This window comes from Centroberyx affinis, unplaced genomic scaffold (genome assembly GCF_046629955.1).
Source record: "Centroberyx affinis isolate AG114_WGS23_722 - 3 ecotype Tasmania unplaced genomic scaffold, CSIRO-AGI_Caff_v1 ptg001434l_1, whole genome shotgun sequence".
Lineage (NCBI taxonomy): Eukaryota > Metazoa > Chordata > Actinopteri > Beryciformes > Berycidae > Centroberyx > Centroberyx affinis.
Window position 1 is genome coordinate 552,501 of NW_027279909.1, and position 18,263 is coordinate 570,763.

Consider the following 18,263-nt stretch of genomic DNA (forward strand, 5'->3'; position numbering starts at 1 on the left):
GTTTTCTCAAACAAGCGTCAGTTTTAATCAACTGATTGATGTCACTCCATGTCACTCATTTTGTATTATAGGCTACTAAAAAATCTGATACTGGCCAAACACTTTATAGAAAGCTTCATAAAGCTGCTTTTTAGGCCTAGTAGAAACTGAGTTCTGTAGGCCTATCGTTAATGTTGTTTCTTGTAATGAATGGGACTCTCATGAAGGATAATAGGTCTATTGAGGCCAATGATTAATTATCTTAATGATAAAAAAAACAACTAGTGTCTGTTTTCGGGATCATTTCCATGTATTTTTCCTTGATCTGCGTCGTACATCCAAAACAACACCGATTACACTCAGTCTTTGCTCATGGGCAACATTCACTCCAGCAATCAAAAATCCAACAGTAGGTTTACTGAACAGTTTAACAACTTTTTCGTAACGGATTGGCTCAGAAAAAAAAATGTTCATACAATATGGTTCATATCTCAGTCGACGGGTAAGTGGAGTTTCCTCACAGCGCTGCAGAAGGGCCTCTCTCTCTTATCTGTTGGAGATACTGGCCTTTAACTTTTATAATGAAATAATAGTTCCATTGCATTAGATGAACAGGTATAGATGGCGGTGGCATCCCAGAGAAGTCTCACAAAGCTGCATTGTGGGCAAATTACAAAATGAGACTGCGCTACCATGCCCGGATGCCTTGCAGAGTTCCTTGGCAGGGTGTGACCACCGGGCCTTGGGGCGCCTGGGTTTGGGACTGCGCACCAAGGTTTCCTAAATTCATATTCATAAACGCATTAGCGGCGGTGTTGCTGGGCGGCAGAGCAGGTAAACTAGAGTAAGTACAAGAGTAAGTATTAGAATACACCGAGTTGTTGTAGCTGTAGGCTGGATAGCCGTTGTAACTGTATGGGTTTGGAGCTCCGACTGTATAAGAAGTGTTATAGTTCTGGGATCCAGTGAGACAAGGCCTCCCGTCCCGGACCAGCACCGGGACAGCCACCCTCCTGGGCGGCGGCGGGTGGTGGTGATGATGATGACCCGCCATCTCCAGAGTCTTGTCCTGCCGCTGCCTTTTGCATTTGTACCTCCTGTTCTGGAACCAGATCTTGACCTGGGTGGAGGTGAGCTTCAGGGAGCTGGCCAGGTGCTCGCGCTCCGGGGCGGACAGGTAGCGCTGCTGCTTGAAGCGCCGCTCCAGCTCGAACACCTGGGCCTGGGAGAAGAGCACGCGCGGTTTCCTCCTGGTCCTCTGCTGCTTGGTGGCGGGTTTCTCGGAGTCCACCTCTTCACACTCGCCCCGCATCACTGCACCGCAGCTCTCTGAGGGCAAAAGGGAAATCTGTAATTATGCATCACTGGTACAACGAGGCATGTTAATTATGCATTATTCATTTTGAAGCATTTATGCAACACTTCGTTAATTCCTATTCTCACCACACTGAAAAATTTGATGTAGACATATTGAGCGTTAAAAACTTATAAACAAGACAAACAACAAATCAAGTTTCCAAAGCATTTTTTTTTCAAGAATTTCAAGATCTTAATTGTGTTTTTGTGATCTGCCTTATTGCCTTATTTCAACATATTGACCTTTATTTGTCGAAAATTCCCCAAATAAGTGAAACTGCAGTGGATTCATCAGGAACTGTCTCAACTAATGGATATAGAATTTTTCACTTGTTTTAAGAAAAATAAGACTTGAATATGAGAATAAATGACTCATTAAGTTGGACATTTTTGCAGTGCATATGAAAGATTAAAGTGGCGGTTAAGTGTTTACAAAGTGGAGTAAATGAGAAAGAATGTTTGAAAAATAAAATTTCACTGAATCTGTGATGAGCATTAAAGATGGCGCATATTTCGACAACCATGAATAGTGCTTGGCAAATAAATTTGAATGCAAATGTGTTTTCTGTCATTTATATCAAGATTTCCATGGCAATCAATGGTAATCTAACTGCACATTAAATATATTTAATTATAAAAATGCCTGGGAAAATGCGAGTCAAGGATTCAAAACAGATAAGCACTTTTTGTGCTTATCTGTTTTGAATCCTTATCTGGGATTTATTGGGGATTTACGCGGGTTGCTTAAAATAAATATAAATACATTAAAACAGATAAAAACAACACTGAAAAATGTCAGCAAGCATTGAATAGTTTAATTGCAAATTAAGAAAATAGAACAATACTTAGGCTATCGGTTATTACATGGGCTTCAATTGTGTATGGCAAGGTGTGGCACTCGCCATACCTTATCCTCAGTGAGTCCAAATTTGATCTGGTAGTTTTTATCATTAGCCAACAGCAAAAATCAGGCAAATGTATTCACCGATAAATTTATTTGGAAATCATAAATAAAGAAAAAAATAAAAAAAAATAATAAAAAGGAAGAAAGAAAACCACATCATGGGATTCAGGACCAATATTCCCTCTATGTGCGTTTGGTGATCTAATAACCTATCACATTGATCAAAAAATATTATCTTGTCAGTTATCAGCAATTTAGTTAGCCGAAAACTTAGTTGATTAAAGTGGGTTAAGTTTAGGTGCCAATTTCAGCGGGATTTGCAAATGTTTTATAGTTTAGTGATCTGACGTCCCTGATTTTTTTTTTTTTACTATATATGCCTAACCAGCATCTGGGTCCTCCTACTATGTTTATGAATACTATTAAAAATAACAACAATCGTTAAGCATTCCAAATAACAGTTCAGTTATGAATGAAGAAAATTAAACATCATTTACTAGATTGTACTCACTGGTATCTGGGTCTTCCTGCTCGGTTTCCAGCCGCAGGTCTGCCGCGTGGCTCTGCCCCGAGTTGGTGAACATCTCCCCCGGCAGACCGGACTCCGCCAGTCGCTCCTGTACCGTCAGCGTGTTGAGGTACGACATCCTCTCCTCGCTCTCTGAGAGGCCGGAGCTGATGGGACTCGGACTGTCCCTACCGGCCAGCATGCAGGAGGGGGGCGAATGAGAGCGGAACGCTTTGTTTTGGAAAGGTCCCGGTTGTGACAGCGCACCGGAGAGACCGAGGCGAGAGATAAACTGGAGCTGGTGCTGCTGGGATTGTTGTTGCAACTCTAGCTTCAGAATGTCCTTGACAGAAAAAGGCGTGGTGGATGAAGTTATGACTGGACTGGGAAGCATTATTACCACCGAAAGGGAAATGACAGCAGATAACCAATCGTCAACAGCTCCAAAATGGGATCTATTTGTCTCCGGACCGCGCGTAAAAGCAGTAAATACCCCGTGCGTAAAAGTAAAGAATGGTTGCGCACTGCTTGTTTTTCATGCAGACCGAGGAGGACTGGCTTTCTTTTAGATGTGACATCCCTCTCCTTTGGCTGTGTGTCTATAGCTGGAGGGCTGAGAGAGACGTCGTTCCTGTTTGGTTGGCTGAATCCAGCTATCTGCAGAAAGAGCTGGGTCAGCCAAGATGCAGTCCTCTCCCTTTCAGTGACGTCCTGATGCGGGGGAGGGATTGATGTTCTCTCTCTCTCTCTCTCTCTCTCTCTCTCTCTCTCTCTCTCTCTCTCTCTCTCTCTCTCTCTCTCTCTCTCTCTCTCAGGAAGACATATAGGCCTAATTTATGAAATATTGTTAACATCATCGACTCCCCACCTCTACAGACTGTTTAAGGTAAGGGAGTTTTGATTGCATGCTTGTTGTTATCCTAAGGCCTGCAACAGCACATAAATGGAAATAGCATCATATTAATTTTGTATAATTCGAAATGGGCCTATAGTCAGAATGCCAAAAGTCTTTAGTCTTGGTGGGACATAATTGGTCGAGAGTTAATCCAGTGATTTGAATACCATTTATTATCTTCTTGTTTCCGCTGGAGAAACTCTTGGCTCCACAACATTGCTATTCTTCCCATCATCACATACGAGGGTTTCAAGATTACGCATATCTTTGTTTCCTGTCTAGGCCATCCTCGGATAAGATAGTAAGGGTGAGTGTGGGAAATGAGATAAAATTTGTAGTCCAAGAAGGCATGGAGAATATATTTTAGGCCTTGTCGTTTATTTATGTCTCTTCATCAATTTGAGAACGTTGTAGGGATTTTTCCACACCAAAATAAGGCAGCGAAGTACTATCGCTCCCTTGACATTAGGTCAGTATATTCACCGAAAAAAAAAAAGAAGAAAAATCTGTGAGAAAATAAAAAAAATTAAATTGGTAAGTAATTCCATGAAATTGAACAAAAGCCCAAAGTATAGCCATTCGTTAGTTCTAGCTTGTTTTTAGCTACAAACTAGATTTAGTATATAGAATTGCATGGGGAAATCCCTCTCAAAATAAGAAATGGCATTGTAATAATAATAATAATAATGATAATAATAATAGTAATAACAATAATAATAATACTCGTATGGTTCTATTTTGTCTGACACGGTAGCAGAAATGTGGCAAAATCTTATTGTCAGCCGTTTCAAAACTTTTTGTGCGTCCCCTGGAAAGTTCATACGCTTATTTTGGACAGAAAATGCATAAAATAAGCCAGTTGGCTCAATTATCCGTTTAGTTTCTGCTTCTGTCTCCAGCAAAAGGAGTAGCCTACCATCATAAAAAAAAAGGTTTGCAGTTGTCCAGCCAGCATGTTGCTGTGGCATTTTATTTTTTTTATTTATAAAATGATGTGACAAACCGCTGGTGAATTTTACCCGAGGGCCAAAGGGCAAACATGTTGAAATGGGACACCTCTCTTCTGGTCGCCTATCTGTGGCCAAGGGCAGGCGCCAGGGTCTGAAGGCCTATTGCTCCTAAACCGTGTGGAAAGAAAAGGAGGGCATGCCGACATAATCTCATCCGCTCACCATCAACAAGGCGCTGTTTAGATTAGGGTAGCGTCTTCCCCTCTTCTCAAGATCTATGTCTTTAAAATGGTCCATTTAAGTGGAGTGGAAAAGCAGGGAAAGGCATCGGGACGGGGGGGAAATAGGCATTAGTGTACACAAGGCTTAGTAATTCCAAATGTGCGCCCTCACAATTTAAATGGACGTGTTGGATGGTCTTTGTGCGTGCGCGCTGGGACCCCGACAGTTTGGACTGATTAATAGCAGAACAATCATTAAACATTTTCAAAGACACTATTTGACTGCCTATTATAGTGGCAATTTTGCGCGAGTTAGGTGGAATTTATTGGACGACGTAGGTGGATTTTTTTGCGTCGTAAAATTCTACCAAAAATGCAGTTAATCAATCTGTTTCCCAAATATTTATTCAAATCTGTTTACTGAGTGAAAAGATGACGTCGAGGATCTGGCTTGTCATACACGAGATCTAAACTGTGTGTTAAGTGCAGATAATGGTTGTTATCAGCTATATCACTGGAGGCGTCAGGATTTGGGATGCAAAGTGTGATATAGGCTAATGGATATAACAGCGAAAGCCTTGTTTCTGTCTGCGATGCCATCTCGGCTTTATAACATTATGGGTTTAGAGAGAAAAATATTGTTGACGTTAATTTTAAAATTTGTTTAAAGAATGTTCAAACTGTTGCTTAGTCTTTAGTCTGGTTTATAATCCATGGCAACCCAAAACCCAACGTCACGGGTCAGAGACGCAGGTTACTCCACTAATGGTGCAATTAGCTTTGCAGTCACACACACACGCGCGCGCACACACACACACACACACACACACACACACACACACACACACACACACACACACACACACACACACACACACACACACACACACACACACACACACACACAGACCCTGTTACGGGTTGCCTACTGACCATCACTGGTCTTCGCGTGCCACTGGCAGCCCAAACGTGGCCAAACGCAAAAGCGTGTTTACGGAGCGGAAGAGTCTGTATCCGGCCTGTAACAAAACCCAGGCTCCCTAAAGAGTGTCAAGGAGCTGCTCGGTGCTGAATGCGACTCTCCAATACATCATCTTCATTTCAGAATCATCACGATAAACTGGGTAGGGTCAAGCCCAGATAGAGGCCAGCGCGGCCAAGAACAAGACTGTGAAATAGGCCATGTGGAGTTTCGTTTTTTAAACTTTTTGCAGGCCCAACACACAACATAAAGAATACAATACAACTCAGACAAATTATGCAAAACTATTTTCTGTTTTTAGGCAGCCGTATTTCAACCATTCCTCTTAACTCAGTTTCTGGTGGGTTCTTCGGAGTTGATGACTTGCCAGGCAATGCTGAACGTGTTTGTTCTTGCTTTTCTCTCTCTCTCTCTCTCTCTCTGGCAGGCTAACCTGTTTGAAGCAGTCTCTTCTCTGCAGAGTGACAGGTGTATAGTTCTATCTGTGCTCGTGGGCCTGGAAAACCAAAACCACTTGGAGATGGAGGCCTGAATCCTCGCTAAGACAGTAGATCCCTAAACACAGCTAGGAGCCTTGATGACTTGGTAATGACTCTGTAATCATCTGTTCTCCCTGGTGTCTACTGCTGGAATGGCAGGTGCCCATTGGTATCTGTTGTTTTCACTACAGTAGTAAACTCTGCTTAAAAGTATCATCACCTCCTATGTCTGTGGGTGTACCGTATATGTGTGTGTGTGTGTGTGTGTGTGCCAGGCTGTGTGTGTGTATTGAATGAAAGGATGTGTTTTATTATGACTTGACTGAGCTTTGCAGAGGAGCACTTAACATCTTTTCAGAAAGGCGCTGGCTGTTTACAGGTGTTCCTCCAAGAGCCTATGAGGAACTGAAGTATGACTGCCCCATTTGTCTTCCAATAAGCACGATAAGCCAATAAAAACAATAGATTATTACATTAGGAAAAATAGATTAGCTTGAGTGTGTCTGCACAATTTGTTTTCCACGTTGTGAGTGTGTGAGTGGGTTATCTAATAGGGCGTGCTAGTCTTGGTAGCTTTTCCCCAACATGAGGCATTGGGAGAGCGTGACGCACTGTGGGAGCGATGACGGCAGAAAGATTAAAGGAACTTCAAATAGGATAAAACACAATTATACACAGTTACGGCAGAGTTATATGCATGCCTCAATGTTATGCATGTAGGTACAAAGTCATTGTTATTATAATGCATTTTCCTTTTCCCTTTTCTTTCATGGCCATCAGTAATAATGGCAAAGGCCCAAACCGTTGTGTGTCAGAAATGGCTCAGTTCTCCTGGGTCCCGGAAGGTGAGTCTTATCAGCAGCCCATGTGAGGGTGTCAGTAGCCAGGACCTAGACTCTGCTATTGTGCCCCTGCCTGGGCCCGGGTGACGGATGACAGCTCCTTCTCTCTGGAGGAAATGAGGAGGCCAGAGGGGAGCCTGGGGCCAGATTTTGTAGCACGACCCCGCTCTCGCCCACTTACCTTGGGCTCCGAAAGCGCCAAGTATTCGACAATGGTGGGCCCGAAGTGATCGCTAACTCGCATGTTGCGGCAGTCCCTCTGGGCTCATTGTGTTAACCAGGTTAGGAAAAGATATCCTAATTAGGAAGTGTGTTTGAAAGACGGTGAGCGGGCGATGTGTTTGAGCGCCGCTGCCCTGCTCTGTGTATCAAGGGGTTCCGTCTGACTCTGAGTCCGTGAGAGGAGGAAGTGAGGTCAGGCCAGTCTGGGTCCCCTGCCCCTTGCCCTCCCCTGGGTCTCATAAATTAGCCGGCTGTAATTCTCTCCCAGACGGCCTTGCTCCAGCAGGTGTGTGTTTGTATATATGAGCGCTAACAGGGGGATGTGAGGGCTGTAATGTCTGTGATCTACGGTGTTGGGAATGTAGTTTGGGAGGAAACATGCAACCTAAATATGCTTATCCTCTCTGCTGCCATGCAGGCCATGTAGATAAAGATACTGCAGGGAAACGGGTTTTCGGTGAATAGGATGTGTGGGCCCGGGGTCGTATTTGACCAATTGTGGGAGAAAAAAAACAAAAAAAAACAAAGGTTGCATCAAGTTCAGCTTGTTACTGGCGCGCAGGGACGTTTAGAGATTTGGTCTAACTTGGCTGTTGTGGCTCTCTTGGGAAAGACAGTGTTGCTATAATATGAATGCATGCATGCATCCAGGCTTCAAGAGGTAAACATCCTTGTAAGAAAATGCTAGTGTCTCTCCAGCGATCAGAGTGGCATCTTTATCAAAGTGACAGTTTGTTTTGGCAAAACTCTGACTTCTTATGCATAAGGTTCGCTTTCTGTAAATAATAACTGGGAGAAATGCATGTGTTGTTCTCTTTATATTTAGTCGTTATAACTTCATAGACCAGGAATAATATTTCAGTTAGTAACAACATTGATGCTGTTTCAGTCTTCACTGTTGCTGTTGACACTGTTGAGTTAGCAATGCCAGCGGTTCAGGCTGCATGCTGCCATAATGAGTAGGGAGACTGTCCTTCAACTGGAGCAGCTGAGCTCAAGCCCCAATGTCAGCAAGCAGATAAGTTTATCTAATGGATGTAGTCAGTTTTCTTGTCACCCATCATGTTCGCTACTATTTGTTTTAACTATTCACGGAGACATAAAGTGAGCGGTGAGGGTAAAAATTCAGACATGATTCTTCTGCTTCCTGTCTTTGTTTCACTGCATGCATATCTGTATAAAGGTCTGGAGAGCCTGAGCTGGCCAAAGGAGCACATCAATCAGTTAGAATAGTGCACTGTTAGACCTTGTGTTTTTGGTTCCACCCATTTCATCCTATTAGGATAAAGGCCATACCAGTGAAAAACAGTGAGTTGCATGCTAGCAAACCTATACAGTTTAGAATGCTTGTCACGACCAAATAAATAAAATATTTGATAAAATCTATGACAAATAGCCATTCATAAACATAGACCAAGCACAGTTTTTTTTTTTAGTTACCGGGAGAAAACAGAGATACTGATTCTGACAGTGATGTTGTCTTAGCCAATATCTCAGGCATGCTGTACGGCATTTGTCTTCTCCCATGTTGAGTCAACATATTTAAACCCTACGTTGCTTCTTCCCCCTCATGGTTTGTAACTATGGCAACAATGTTTGTTGGTGTCACATTCATACACTACTTGGATATTTGAACATTTCTTGCTTTGCATTTGCACCACCAAAACAACTTAAACAGCCTAGGGTCAGTAGTGATGCCATACCTGAGACTCTGTGTTTGCCTAGGTAACTGTGGTATTATCTGCAAAAATAGAATTTGCATTTTCATTTGAATCCCCTAATCCAGGCTCCTTCACTCAGGTGGTTATCCGGACACGTTCAGTTACTCATGTTAGTCCAGGTGTGCATGTTTTAGTTTCAGATCTATACAAAGAGAAAAGGGCAGAAGCTTGCATGTACACCATCTTATGATCAATATTGCACAAAAAAATCATGTCAGGTTACTACGTGGAACACACACATGAATGCACACACACATAAACACACATGCTGGAATGCAGTCAGACACACAGTGAGGCTGTACAAAGCGCTGCTGTGTGTTACTGCATGCACGCTCCATCAGTCATTGGACTACACAGAGAGAAACAGGGAGGTCCTGTGCTCTTTGTTGTTGCTGTGTCTAGTCCCTTGTTAGAGAATTGATGACACTGTCTTTGGAAAACAAACACGGCGGGGAGCTGAAAAGGTGGTCACTCACCACAGCTCCCTGACCCAGAGACACAGAGGCCATCGCAACATGTGAGCAACACCGCAACGTTGCCCCTTGGAATGCGGCGCGGTGTGTGTGTGCACACGCTCCTGTTTGTGTTTCAGCGATACCGCCGCTGGAATGTGACCATCTTGTGCCTGAATGTGTGCCTTTGTGTGTTTTCAGTGTCAACATCCTACGGGATCAATGATGACCTGCATGCAAAATGAAAACAGTACGATAAAAGAAACTCTGTTGGCACCACTCTCTTTTGTCAGTTACATTGCACAGTTAGAAGCCAAAACAAATGTTCCACATATCAATGTCAGGCAAATGCAAAGAAGGTGCCTCTGAATGTTTGGCTGACTAACTCATTGATCTGGATGTGACACACTTTCCCCGTGGGCACTGTCTCGCCGGAGGCTTGTCCTGTCACTCCCTCCTCTGACTCACGCCTCTCATCACAGCACAGACCGTGGCCCCAAGGCCTCCCCAGTACATACACACCAAACCCTGCGCTAGGCCCCCAAGCCTTGTTCTGGGAGCTCAAATCCCATAATTGCAGGGCTGACAGTGATAGCTAACATACGAGACACCCTCACCTGGTCGGAAAGAATGAAAACATCTACTGTCAAGGTGAAGTGAGAAGACGAGTGGGGGTGGTACCAGGTATGGGGCAGGTGAGGAACATCTGGGAAGAAAAGGGGGAAGGAAGAGAGTAACTTAGCACACTATATGGCTTAATATAGTCCACCGTCACAGGGCTAAAATATGATTTACACAAGGCTGGTCCGTGCAACAACCCCTCTTCTTACCAGACAGAAACATTAAGAGAAAGCATTGAGGCATTAAACGCACTGAGTCTTATCTCCACTGTGGAGCTGAAAAACTTTCCAACGAAATCCAGATCCTGGTAGGGGAGAGCAGGCTGGAGTGGCCTTCATTTATCAACCACTTCAGCTGCTGCAGACAGCTGTGGGGAGAGCGCCTAGGAGCCTGTATGTTTACACACCGTAGCTCAACCCAGGCCCTCAGGACAGGACAGATGAAGATCCTTGCACATACTCATTTACACATCCTTACATGCACTCACTCAAATAGTGCTGAGCATAATAGCTGTCTGTTTAGTTAGGGTTCAAATTGACATTTATGATGTGATGTACCGCCTTGACATTAAAACAGTGCTGGCACTGTTTAGGATAAGGCAATGGGAGAAAAAAAACAATGCCTTGCCTGTGAGTCATTTGCCCTGGATATTTGTAATTGCATCTATAATAGCAAGGGGAAAACTGTGCTGAGAAAAGTCATGTCATATTCTGGTCACTTGCTGTTGGAGCTGGTGAGAGAAGCTGCAGTAGCTAACAGTGTTTAACAAGGTTATGGCACCACCTTGTGGCCAAAAAGTGTATTGGCATATGCTCGGTGAGCCCGCCCCTTTCAACGCCAGACATTTGCATAGACGTTTGTCAATTATCCTACTCGGGTATTCATTGGTCGACAGCCCCTATTTGTATTCCCTTGCACTTTGACCCCGGGATCCTCACTGGGATCACGGCTGGGATTGGTTTAGCGGATACTTCTTCATTTCTATTGGTAGGTTCGCTCACGCCCATTTAACATTCCCCAAATCCAAGTTGAAGGTGAAAGTCCTCTGTGATCCTGTCAACTGTCCGGGTAGCTGCTTACCGTTGACTCTACATTCCTTCCCATTTAAATTATGTCGGTGTTTTGTGAGGTGCCCCAAGCAGTCCCCGTGGCTGTCTTCAAGCTAACTCAGGATTTCACTAATGATCAGTTTCCCAACAAGGTGAACCTCGGAGTAGGAGGTAAGTTGTCCAGCGGTCTGTGCATCAGTCACTTACTAATTCACTGTATGAGCTAACGTTAGCTAGCAGCAACTAGTCATGGCTCACCAGCCAGACTGAGACTTAGTGCTAACGGTTGCGTGTTAGCTAGCTCTCAGCAGCAGGCGGTAACTTAGCCAGTATTTATTGTGAAATTTGACCCTCATCTGTCAAAGTATCCAGCTTGGAGTAACGTTACAGTGACTCTGACGTCTTCAACGCCATCTAACGGTAATGCTGCGGTGTTTTTGTTGCAAGACGTGCCCTGGCTAACGTTAATCTATTTACTTTCTTTGTGAGATGGGGAGTTTGCAGATATCTTGAAGAGTGGCTGTCACTTTCTCAGTCTCATCAGCATCTCAAAAGAACCTGCAGTAGTCCCACGCTGTGTTTAGTTGTCAGCACTAGCTAGTCTACTTGTCTGTCCATACATATTAATTACAGTTCAATAAATCACCACTATCTACTGATTGCGGCTTTGTTGATAATACTAGCTTGCTATTATATAACAGTGTAGCCTGTCTTTCGCTGTTGCCCCCTCCCCTTACATGCACAAGTAACTGTGGGATAGGGAGTCTATTGGATTAGCATTCCTCCAAGCTACAAGAACAAGCTACTTTTAAATGTGAATGACTTAAGGTTACTTAGCTATGCTTCCCTCCCTAAAGCAAGCAAATAGCCTATTCCAGTCCTCAGTATAACTATTATAAGAGTGCTATTATTAAAATAATGGAAATAAGATGCAAGTCTCACTGCTTATTTTATTATACATTGCAAAAGAACAGTGTGAGATAGATTTCTGCTCTGTTGTGACACTATGTTTAGAGCGCTGCTCAGGCAGGACGAGGCTACCTGAGTCTCATGATTAGCACAGCAGGCTGAGGCTTTATAATCCCCTTCCTTCAGCAAGACACACACCACTACAGATGGCCATTGGCTCCTGGGCAGTTGGCTAAAGTAGGCCACACATGTCTACTACTACATCTTTGAAACTCTTTCTACTTAAAACAAGGTTGCCGTCATATCAGTGTGAGCTTTATAATTTGCTTTTACAGATTATCAATGTCCTCCAAATCAGTGGATTGAGAAAAAAAAATGCTTGCTGTAGAAGTAATCTTTACAGCTTCATTAGGTCAAGGCTTGTCAGTGAGTTGCAAAGCAAGCTGTGTGACTATTCTGAAGCCAAAAAGAGTAGTGTTTACTTTCGTCGATCTCTCAGCCTTATCAGGAGGTGGTGGGGAGCTGGCTGAAACAGAGGACAGGTGAAAGTACATCTCTGTTGTTTTCCATGTTGAAGTGAGTTTTCCAGGTCTGAGTACGCCTCCAGTTATTATTTGACCTAAGCCCATATGTATGAAACTTCTTAGAATGGAAGTAGTGGATTAAGACTGCTGCTGGTCAGACCACTTGATCACTACATGAACTTCATTGTGAATTAAGAGGCAAACTGAGATCGGATTTAACATTTTAAGATAACTTAAAATTACTATAATCAGGACACTAATATTTGCCTCGCAAGAGTAACAAGGGGGCAGTATTGCACCTGAATACAGTTAATCCTATTGGGCTGTTTGTGTAGGCATTGTTTTATTATAATTTAGGGAATGAAGAAATTATAAATTGCACCTAAAGGTTATTAAAGTTTTCTGTTTGGGGCCACAAGTTTAAAACTTATGGTTGATGAGATCCAAAGTCTTTCACCAATACAACTAGGTCTATTTCTATGTCCCTCCCCATTCCCTGATGTGATATTAGTTTCCTTAAATTTCTTTCGCACCATGTGTCCCTTCCAGCCTACAGGACAGATGAGGGCCAGCCGTGGGTTCTGCCAGTGGTGAAGAAGGTGGAAAAGATCATTGTGCATGATGACCGGCTGAACCATGAGTACCTGCCCATCCTGGGCCTGCCTGAGTTCAGATCATCAGCCTCCAAGATCGCGCTGGGAGACGACAGTCCTGCCATCCAGGAGAACAGGGTGGGTACAGAGAGCATAAGATCTGGGACGGTGCAGTAGTAAAAGACTATGGCAGCATATAGCTGCATGAATTTGCATGCATGAATTTACATTTTAATTCATTGTCTCTGTCTCTGTTGCTCTCGCTGACAGGTGGGGGCTGTCCAGTGTCTGGGGGGTACAGGTGCTTTGAAGATTGGCGCAGAGTTCCTCAGGCGTTTCTACAATGGAAACAACAACACCAAGACACCCGTCTATGTGTCCGCGCCCACCTGGGGTACGCACACGCATACATACACAAGCAATGGAGTATTATAGAGTGAAACTAAAACAGTTTTTTAGTAATTACCCTCCTCAGTATAGACATTGGACTTTGAATCCTTGCAGCTGAGGACAGGACATCAGTAGAGTGTTCTATTAATTGTCTTGTCATTGTGGCGTCTTGGTAATCTTGACCTATGGCACTAAGGAATTACTTTAAATGCATAGGTTTAAGGCCCTTGGTGGATGGGATGTCACTAGTGTTCATACAGCCTTTTTCTCCATTGTATCCAGAAGAAATATAAACTGTAAAACAAGCACACTTGTATTAGATTTTTCCTACTGTTTGTTTCAGAAAATCACAATGCTGTGTTTGCCAATGCGGGCTTTGATGATGTCCGTCCATACAAGTACTGGGATGCAGAGAAGAGGGGCCTAAATTTGGCTGGTTTCCTTGGTGACCTGGAGGTAAGTATTCCTGATGGGGGATCTGGCACTGTGTAAATTTTGGTCACCAGAAAGTTATAAATCATTTGTATCGGGAGTTCACTTCTTTCTCTGTCTCTCTCTCTCCATCTGTTTCCCACAGAGTTGTCCAGAGCACTCCATCTTTGTCCTGCATGCCTGTGCCCACAATCCAACTGGCACAGACCCCACTCAGGAGCAATGGATGAAGATCGCTGAAGTTATGATGGTAAGGTACACACACACGCACACACACACACACACACATTCTCTCTACTCCTCTCTCAACTAACATCACCAACAGAGGCATCAATTTGGCCAATAAAGGGTTTTGCATGCAGTTTACTGCAGTGTGATGGTGGTTTGATCCTTTGTCCTGTTCTTTTCCAGAGGAGGAAGCTGTTTGTGTTCTTTGACTCGGCCTACCAGGGATTCGCCTCAGGCAGTCTGGATAAAGATGCCTGGGCTGTCCGTTACTTTGTCTCCATGGGCTTCGAGATGTTCTGCGCCCAGTCGTTCTCCAAGAACTTTGGCCTCTACAGTAAGTGACCCCTAGGTGCACTGACTTATACCTCTGCTGACAAGAGAGTGACAAATTGTTTGTAGCAAAAGTCGAATCAAGTCAAAACATTTTGTATAGCCCTTAATCACAGTTACAGTCTCAAAGGGCTTCACACACCCATGTTTTAACACAATAAAAGACTCTCCACAACCATAGACCCTCAATGAGAACAAGAAAAAACTACCACTAAAACCAAGTGAGGCATTATGGAAATAGTTGAACTTGATGTACTGTGTAACTTAAAGCAACAATCCAGGATTTATTGGGCCACATATGTTTCAGTTATATTCACATTCCAGTATATTCTGGAAGAGGTGGAATTATCTGGAGAGAAAAACTTGACAAAAATCATGTTTATGTCTCACATACTGTCGTATTTAGCTTTATCTTTATCCATAGTTGGTAAACAACAAAATTACTCATAAAAAGCTCTGATCTACAACTTAGAAAGAGGAAAAAGAGCATTTGATCACTCATTTTTATAAACGCTGGATCGGTCAAATTATTGTTTTACATATGGCGTGCTTGCCCCATCAGATGAGCGTGTGGGCAACCTGACCATTGTGGCCCGTGACACAGACAACCTGAAGCGGATTCTGTCCCAGATGGAGAAGATTGTCAGGACCACCTGGTCCAACCCGCCATCTCAGGGAGCTCGTGTGGTGGCCATCACTCTCAACACACCAGAGCTGTTTTCTGAATGGTCAGCACAAAAAAAATCCCATAAAATAAAACTCAAGGCACTGCACAAGGCAGAACTCTGACACAGAAATACTGCATTTTCATGTGGCAATCCTGATATAGAATCACTTAAATTGTTTTTTCCTTACCTTGCTGTTAAAATACTGATGACTTGCTCACTCTGTTTGTCCCTCTGTCTCTCCCTGCCTCAGGAAGGACAATGTGAAGACCATGGCTGACAGAGTCCTGTTGATGAGGGCTCAGCTGAAGGCGAAGCTCCAGGCTCTGGGGACACCAGGGACATGGGACCACATCACACAGCAGATCGGCATGTTCAGCTTCACCGGCCTCAATCGTGAGTACACACCATACACAGGAAGCACAAAGCCTCACATACAGTATACACACACACACACACACACTGCACAGATACCACAGGCACATTTACTTAGTAAACTTGTGTATTTAGCATTGCAAACATTCCTGAATTCCACTGAATCCGTGGGAAAGTGATATTTTTTTGTAGTGCCTGTAAACATTCTAATTCCCCTTGGAACATTCTAATTTCCCACTTCAAAGAGTTGTTAAAAACTCAACAGGAGCGCAATCTCAAGCGTACATACCTCAGAGGAAACATAAATATCTCTAGAGAGACACAATTACCAAGTGTCAATAGAGAGATGGCCAAACTAGTCTGGACTGTATCAACTTACTGCACATCCCAGAAAGTGTGTACTCGGCACCACTCTGAGACACATGTATATATGTCTGTATTATGGACACACTGGCTGTTGTCAGACCCAAACCTGTAACAAACCCTGTAACTGCATCGCTAAGAAGAAATCTAGATTTGCTTTCACAATCTCATATCATCAGTACAGCAGGGTGGGCAGCAGGGTGCCATAGTCAGCAGGGAGGAAGAGGAAATTCCAGAAACACTTAAATATTTATTAGTAAAACCAATGCATTTCGGCATGTGGCCTTGTCAAGGTTTTGTCTGTAGTGAGTAGGGAGACCACCCTCAAACCAGAAGACCCGGCTTCACGCCTCGGTGTTAGCAAGCATCCACCCTGCTGAAGTGTCCTTGAGCAAGACACTGAACCCCTATCTTATGTACCGCAGTGTCATTGCTGTTCTGTAGTTCCTGTGGTTGAGCCTGTGCTCTGACTTCCCTGTGTATGGGGGCAACTGAAAAGAGAATTTCCCCAAAGAGAATTTCCCCATGGGATCTGTAAAGTATCACATTAATTATTCATGATTAAATAAATGTAATTTTCTGGCTCTTGCTGTATTTCCTGCAGCCAAACAAGTGGAATATATGATAAAGGAGAGACACGTCTACTTAATGGCCAGCGGTCGCATCAACATGTGTGGTCTGACCACCAAGAACATCAGCTACGTGGCTGAGTCCATCCATGAGGCCGTCACCAAGGTCCAGTAGAGGACTGCACTACCCACAATTCCTCAGCACTTCCTCCTGCTTTACCCTGCCCAGTCCCGCCTGCAAGGACAGCGTGTGTATCCAGCAGATTCCTTGGATCAAGCACATACTCTCATACACACTTCCTTTTCAAAACACCCCCCCTTACCGCACACCAAACTATGCTGGCTCAATGTATCACTGCGTAGAGATCCATTCTGTTTTATCCTGTAAAGTAACGCACAAAGCAGCGTAACGGTTTTAAGTGATTGTGTTTGTAATTTGTCTCTGTATGTTTTCTCCCTATGTGTCTCCTACTTGCAGGGGAGTGTGACATAATTGATTTAATTCCTGTAGTGTACTTTGTTTTAAATCCTCTGTTGTGTGTCATTACCAGGCCCTGTGTGAGGCTCAGCACGTTTTTTCACACTGAGTTAGTGCATTCATCTGTGACTATATTAAGACTACCTCCAGCAGTGCTGGCTCAATGATCTTCCATTGTCTACAAATGTTTATTATTATCCTTTGACTACTATTATCATTCCCAGTGTTAAAGGCACATTTCCAGTTTTATTAAGCTTACATTAATAATCACATGATTAATACTTGTTGGGAACACTTGAAAAACAGAATTAACATTTAATGCGACCAAGCTGACTGTGCTTAGCTTTATGAAGTTTAGATTTTATCAGTCGTGCTAGAAGAGGTAACTGTTTACTGCCTCTGACTCGAAGAGACTAACATGAATGAAGAAGCAGTATTATAGCCATTGCTGGTTGCACTGTGGAAGGTAGGAACCGTGTAATTTATTAATGAAATTATTGAACCTGAACTGTGTAATTTATTAATGATAATGGTAATATGGTTATACTGAATACCTCACTTTTGTACATCTGTACTGGTGGACTTTGCTGCTCTGTAGCAGTTTGCAGGCTCGGTGTCTCAGGTTGCGTTCTCACAGGGCGTACACACTGTTTTCTGCCGTCACTGCCTGCTGAATGTCCTCAGGCTTCTGTCGTAACATTTCCGTGAGGCACCTGTCAAGTGAATGTTTGGTTTGCATAGCAGTTGTCTGTTAGTGGCACTATTGCACTATTACTAACATCGCTCATGTCAGTGGCACAACACACTAATGATCAACCAGTGTATCGTCTTATCGGTGTGCACAGTACACCAATAAACCAGTTATACTGTGTAGCAAACTGAGAATGTAAATGTGAAATGTCCTCACACACGACAATCAAATGTGATGAATGAACTACTCAATAATAAATAACTAGAAATTTTATTTTTGCACAGTTGTCATTCATACTGAGCATGGAATTTGAAATGAGGGACTACAAGGGAGTGACTTTAGAAAGTAATGTAATAACATGTACCTTTTTGTATACACAGTTTAAATTGGCCAAATGTAAATGTTTGGAATAAAACAAAGTAGACAAGAATGTACTTAAATCAATTTATTTAGGAGTTCATATTATCTCTTATCAAGAACATAGGGTCCATTTCTACATGTCTTTAGGTAAGTTATATAATTATCTGAATTTTAC

General features: G+C 43.2%; 2 protein-coding genes across 2 annotated transcripts in view; one reads left to right on the top strand and one right to left on the bottom strand.

Moving 5' to 3' along the window:
* The window catches only part of nkx2.3 (NK2 homeobox 3), a 3,641-nt gene extending 310 nt beyond the window's left edge, over positions 1–3,331 (bottom strand). The window contains exons 1-2 of the mRNA XM_071526621.1: positions 2,751–3,331; positions 1–1,308 (exon numbers count right to left, since the gene is read on the bottom strand). The exon at positions 1–1,308 is cut by the window's left edge and continues 310 nt beyond it. Of these exons, the coding sequence (XP_071382722.1) occupies positions 668–1,308; positions 2,751–3,141 (1,032 nt within the window). The 5' untranslated portion in view covers positions 3,142–3,331 and the 3' untranslated portion in view covers positions 1–667. The remainder of the gene's footprint in view (positions 1,309–2,750) is intronic.
* A 7,890-nt stretch (positions 3,332–11,221) lies between these two features.
* On the top strand, positions 11,222–17,959 carry got1 (glutamic-oxaloacetic transaminase 1, soluble). Its single transcript, XM_071526607.1, has 9 exons — positions 11,222–11,352; positions 13,164–13,345; positions 13,478–13,601; positions 13,941–14,053; positions 14,175–14,279; positions 14,441–14,591; positions 15,150–15,315; positions 15,506–15,648; positions 16,595–17,959. Exons 1-9 carry the CDS (start codon positions 11,244–11,246, stop codon positions 16,732–16,734), a joined length of 1,233 nt encoding a protein of 410 aa, XP_071382708.1. The 5' UTR covers positions 11,222–11,243; the 3' UTR covers positions 16,735–17,959.
* Positions 17,960–18,263: the final 304 nt, after the last annotated feature.

What these genes read in the sequence shown, in the direction of transcription:
- got1 (XM_071526607.1), top strand. Translation starts at nt 11,244, where the DNA reads ATGTCGGTGTTTTGTGAGGTGCCCCAAGCAGTCCCCGTGGCTGTCTTC. An exon ending in CTGCCATCCAGGAGAACAGG is followed by an intron (nt 13,346 to 13,477) that starts GTGGGTACAGAG and finishes TCTCGCTGACAG; the next exon opens with GTGGGGGCTGTCCAGTGTCT. An exon ending in TGTGTCCGCGCCCACCTGGG is followed by an intron (nt 13,602 to 13,940) that starts GTACGCACACGC and finishes TGTTTGTTTCAG; the next exon opens with AAAATCACAATGCTGTGTTT.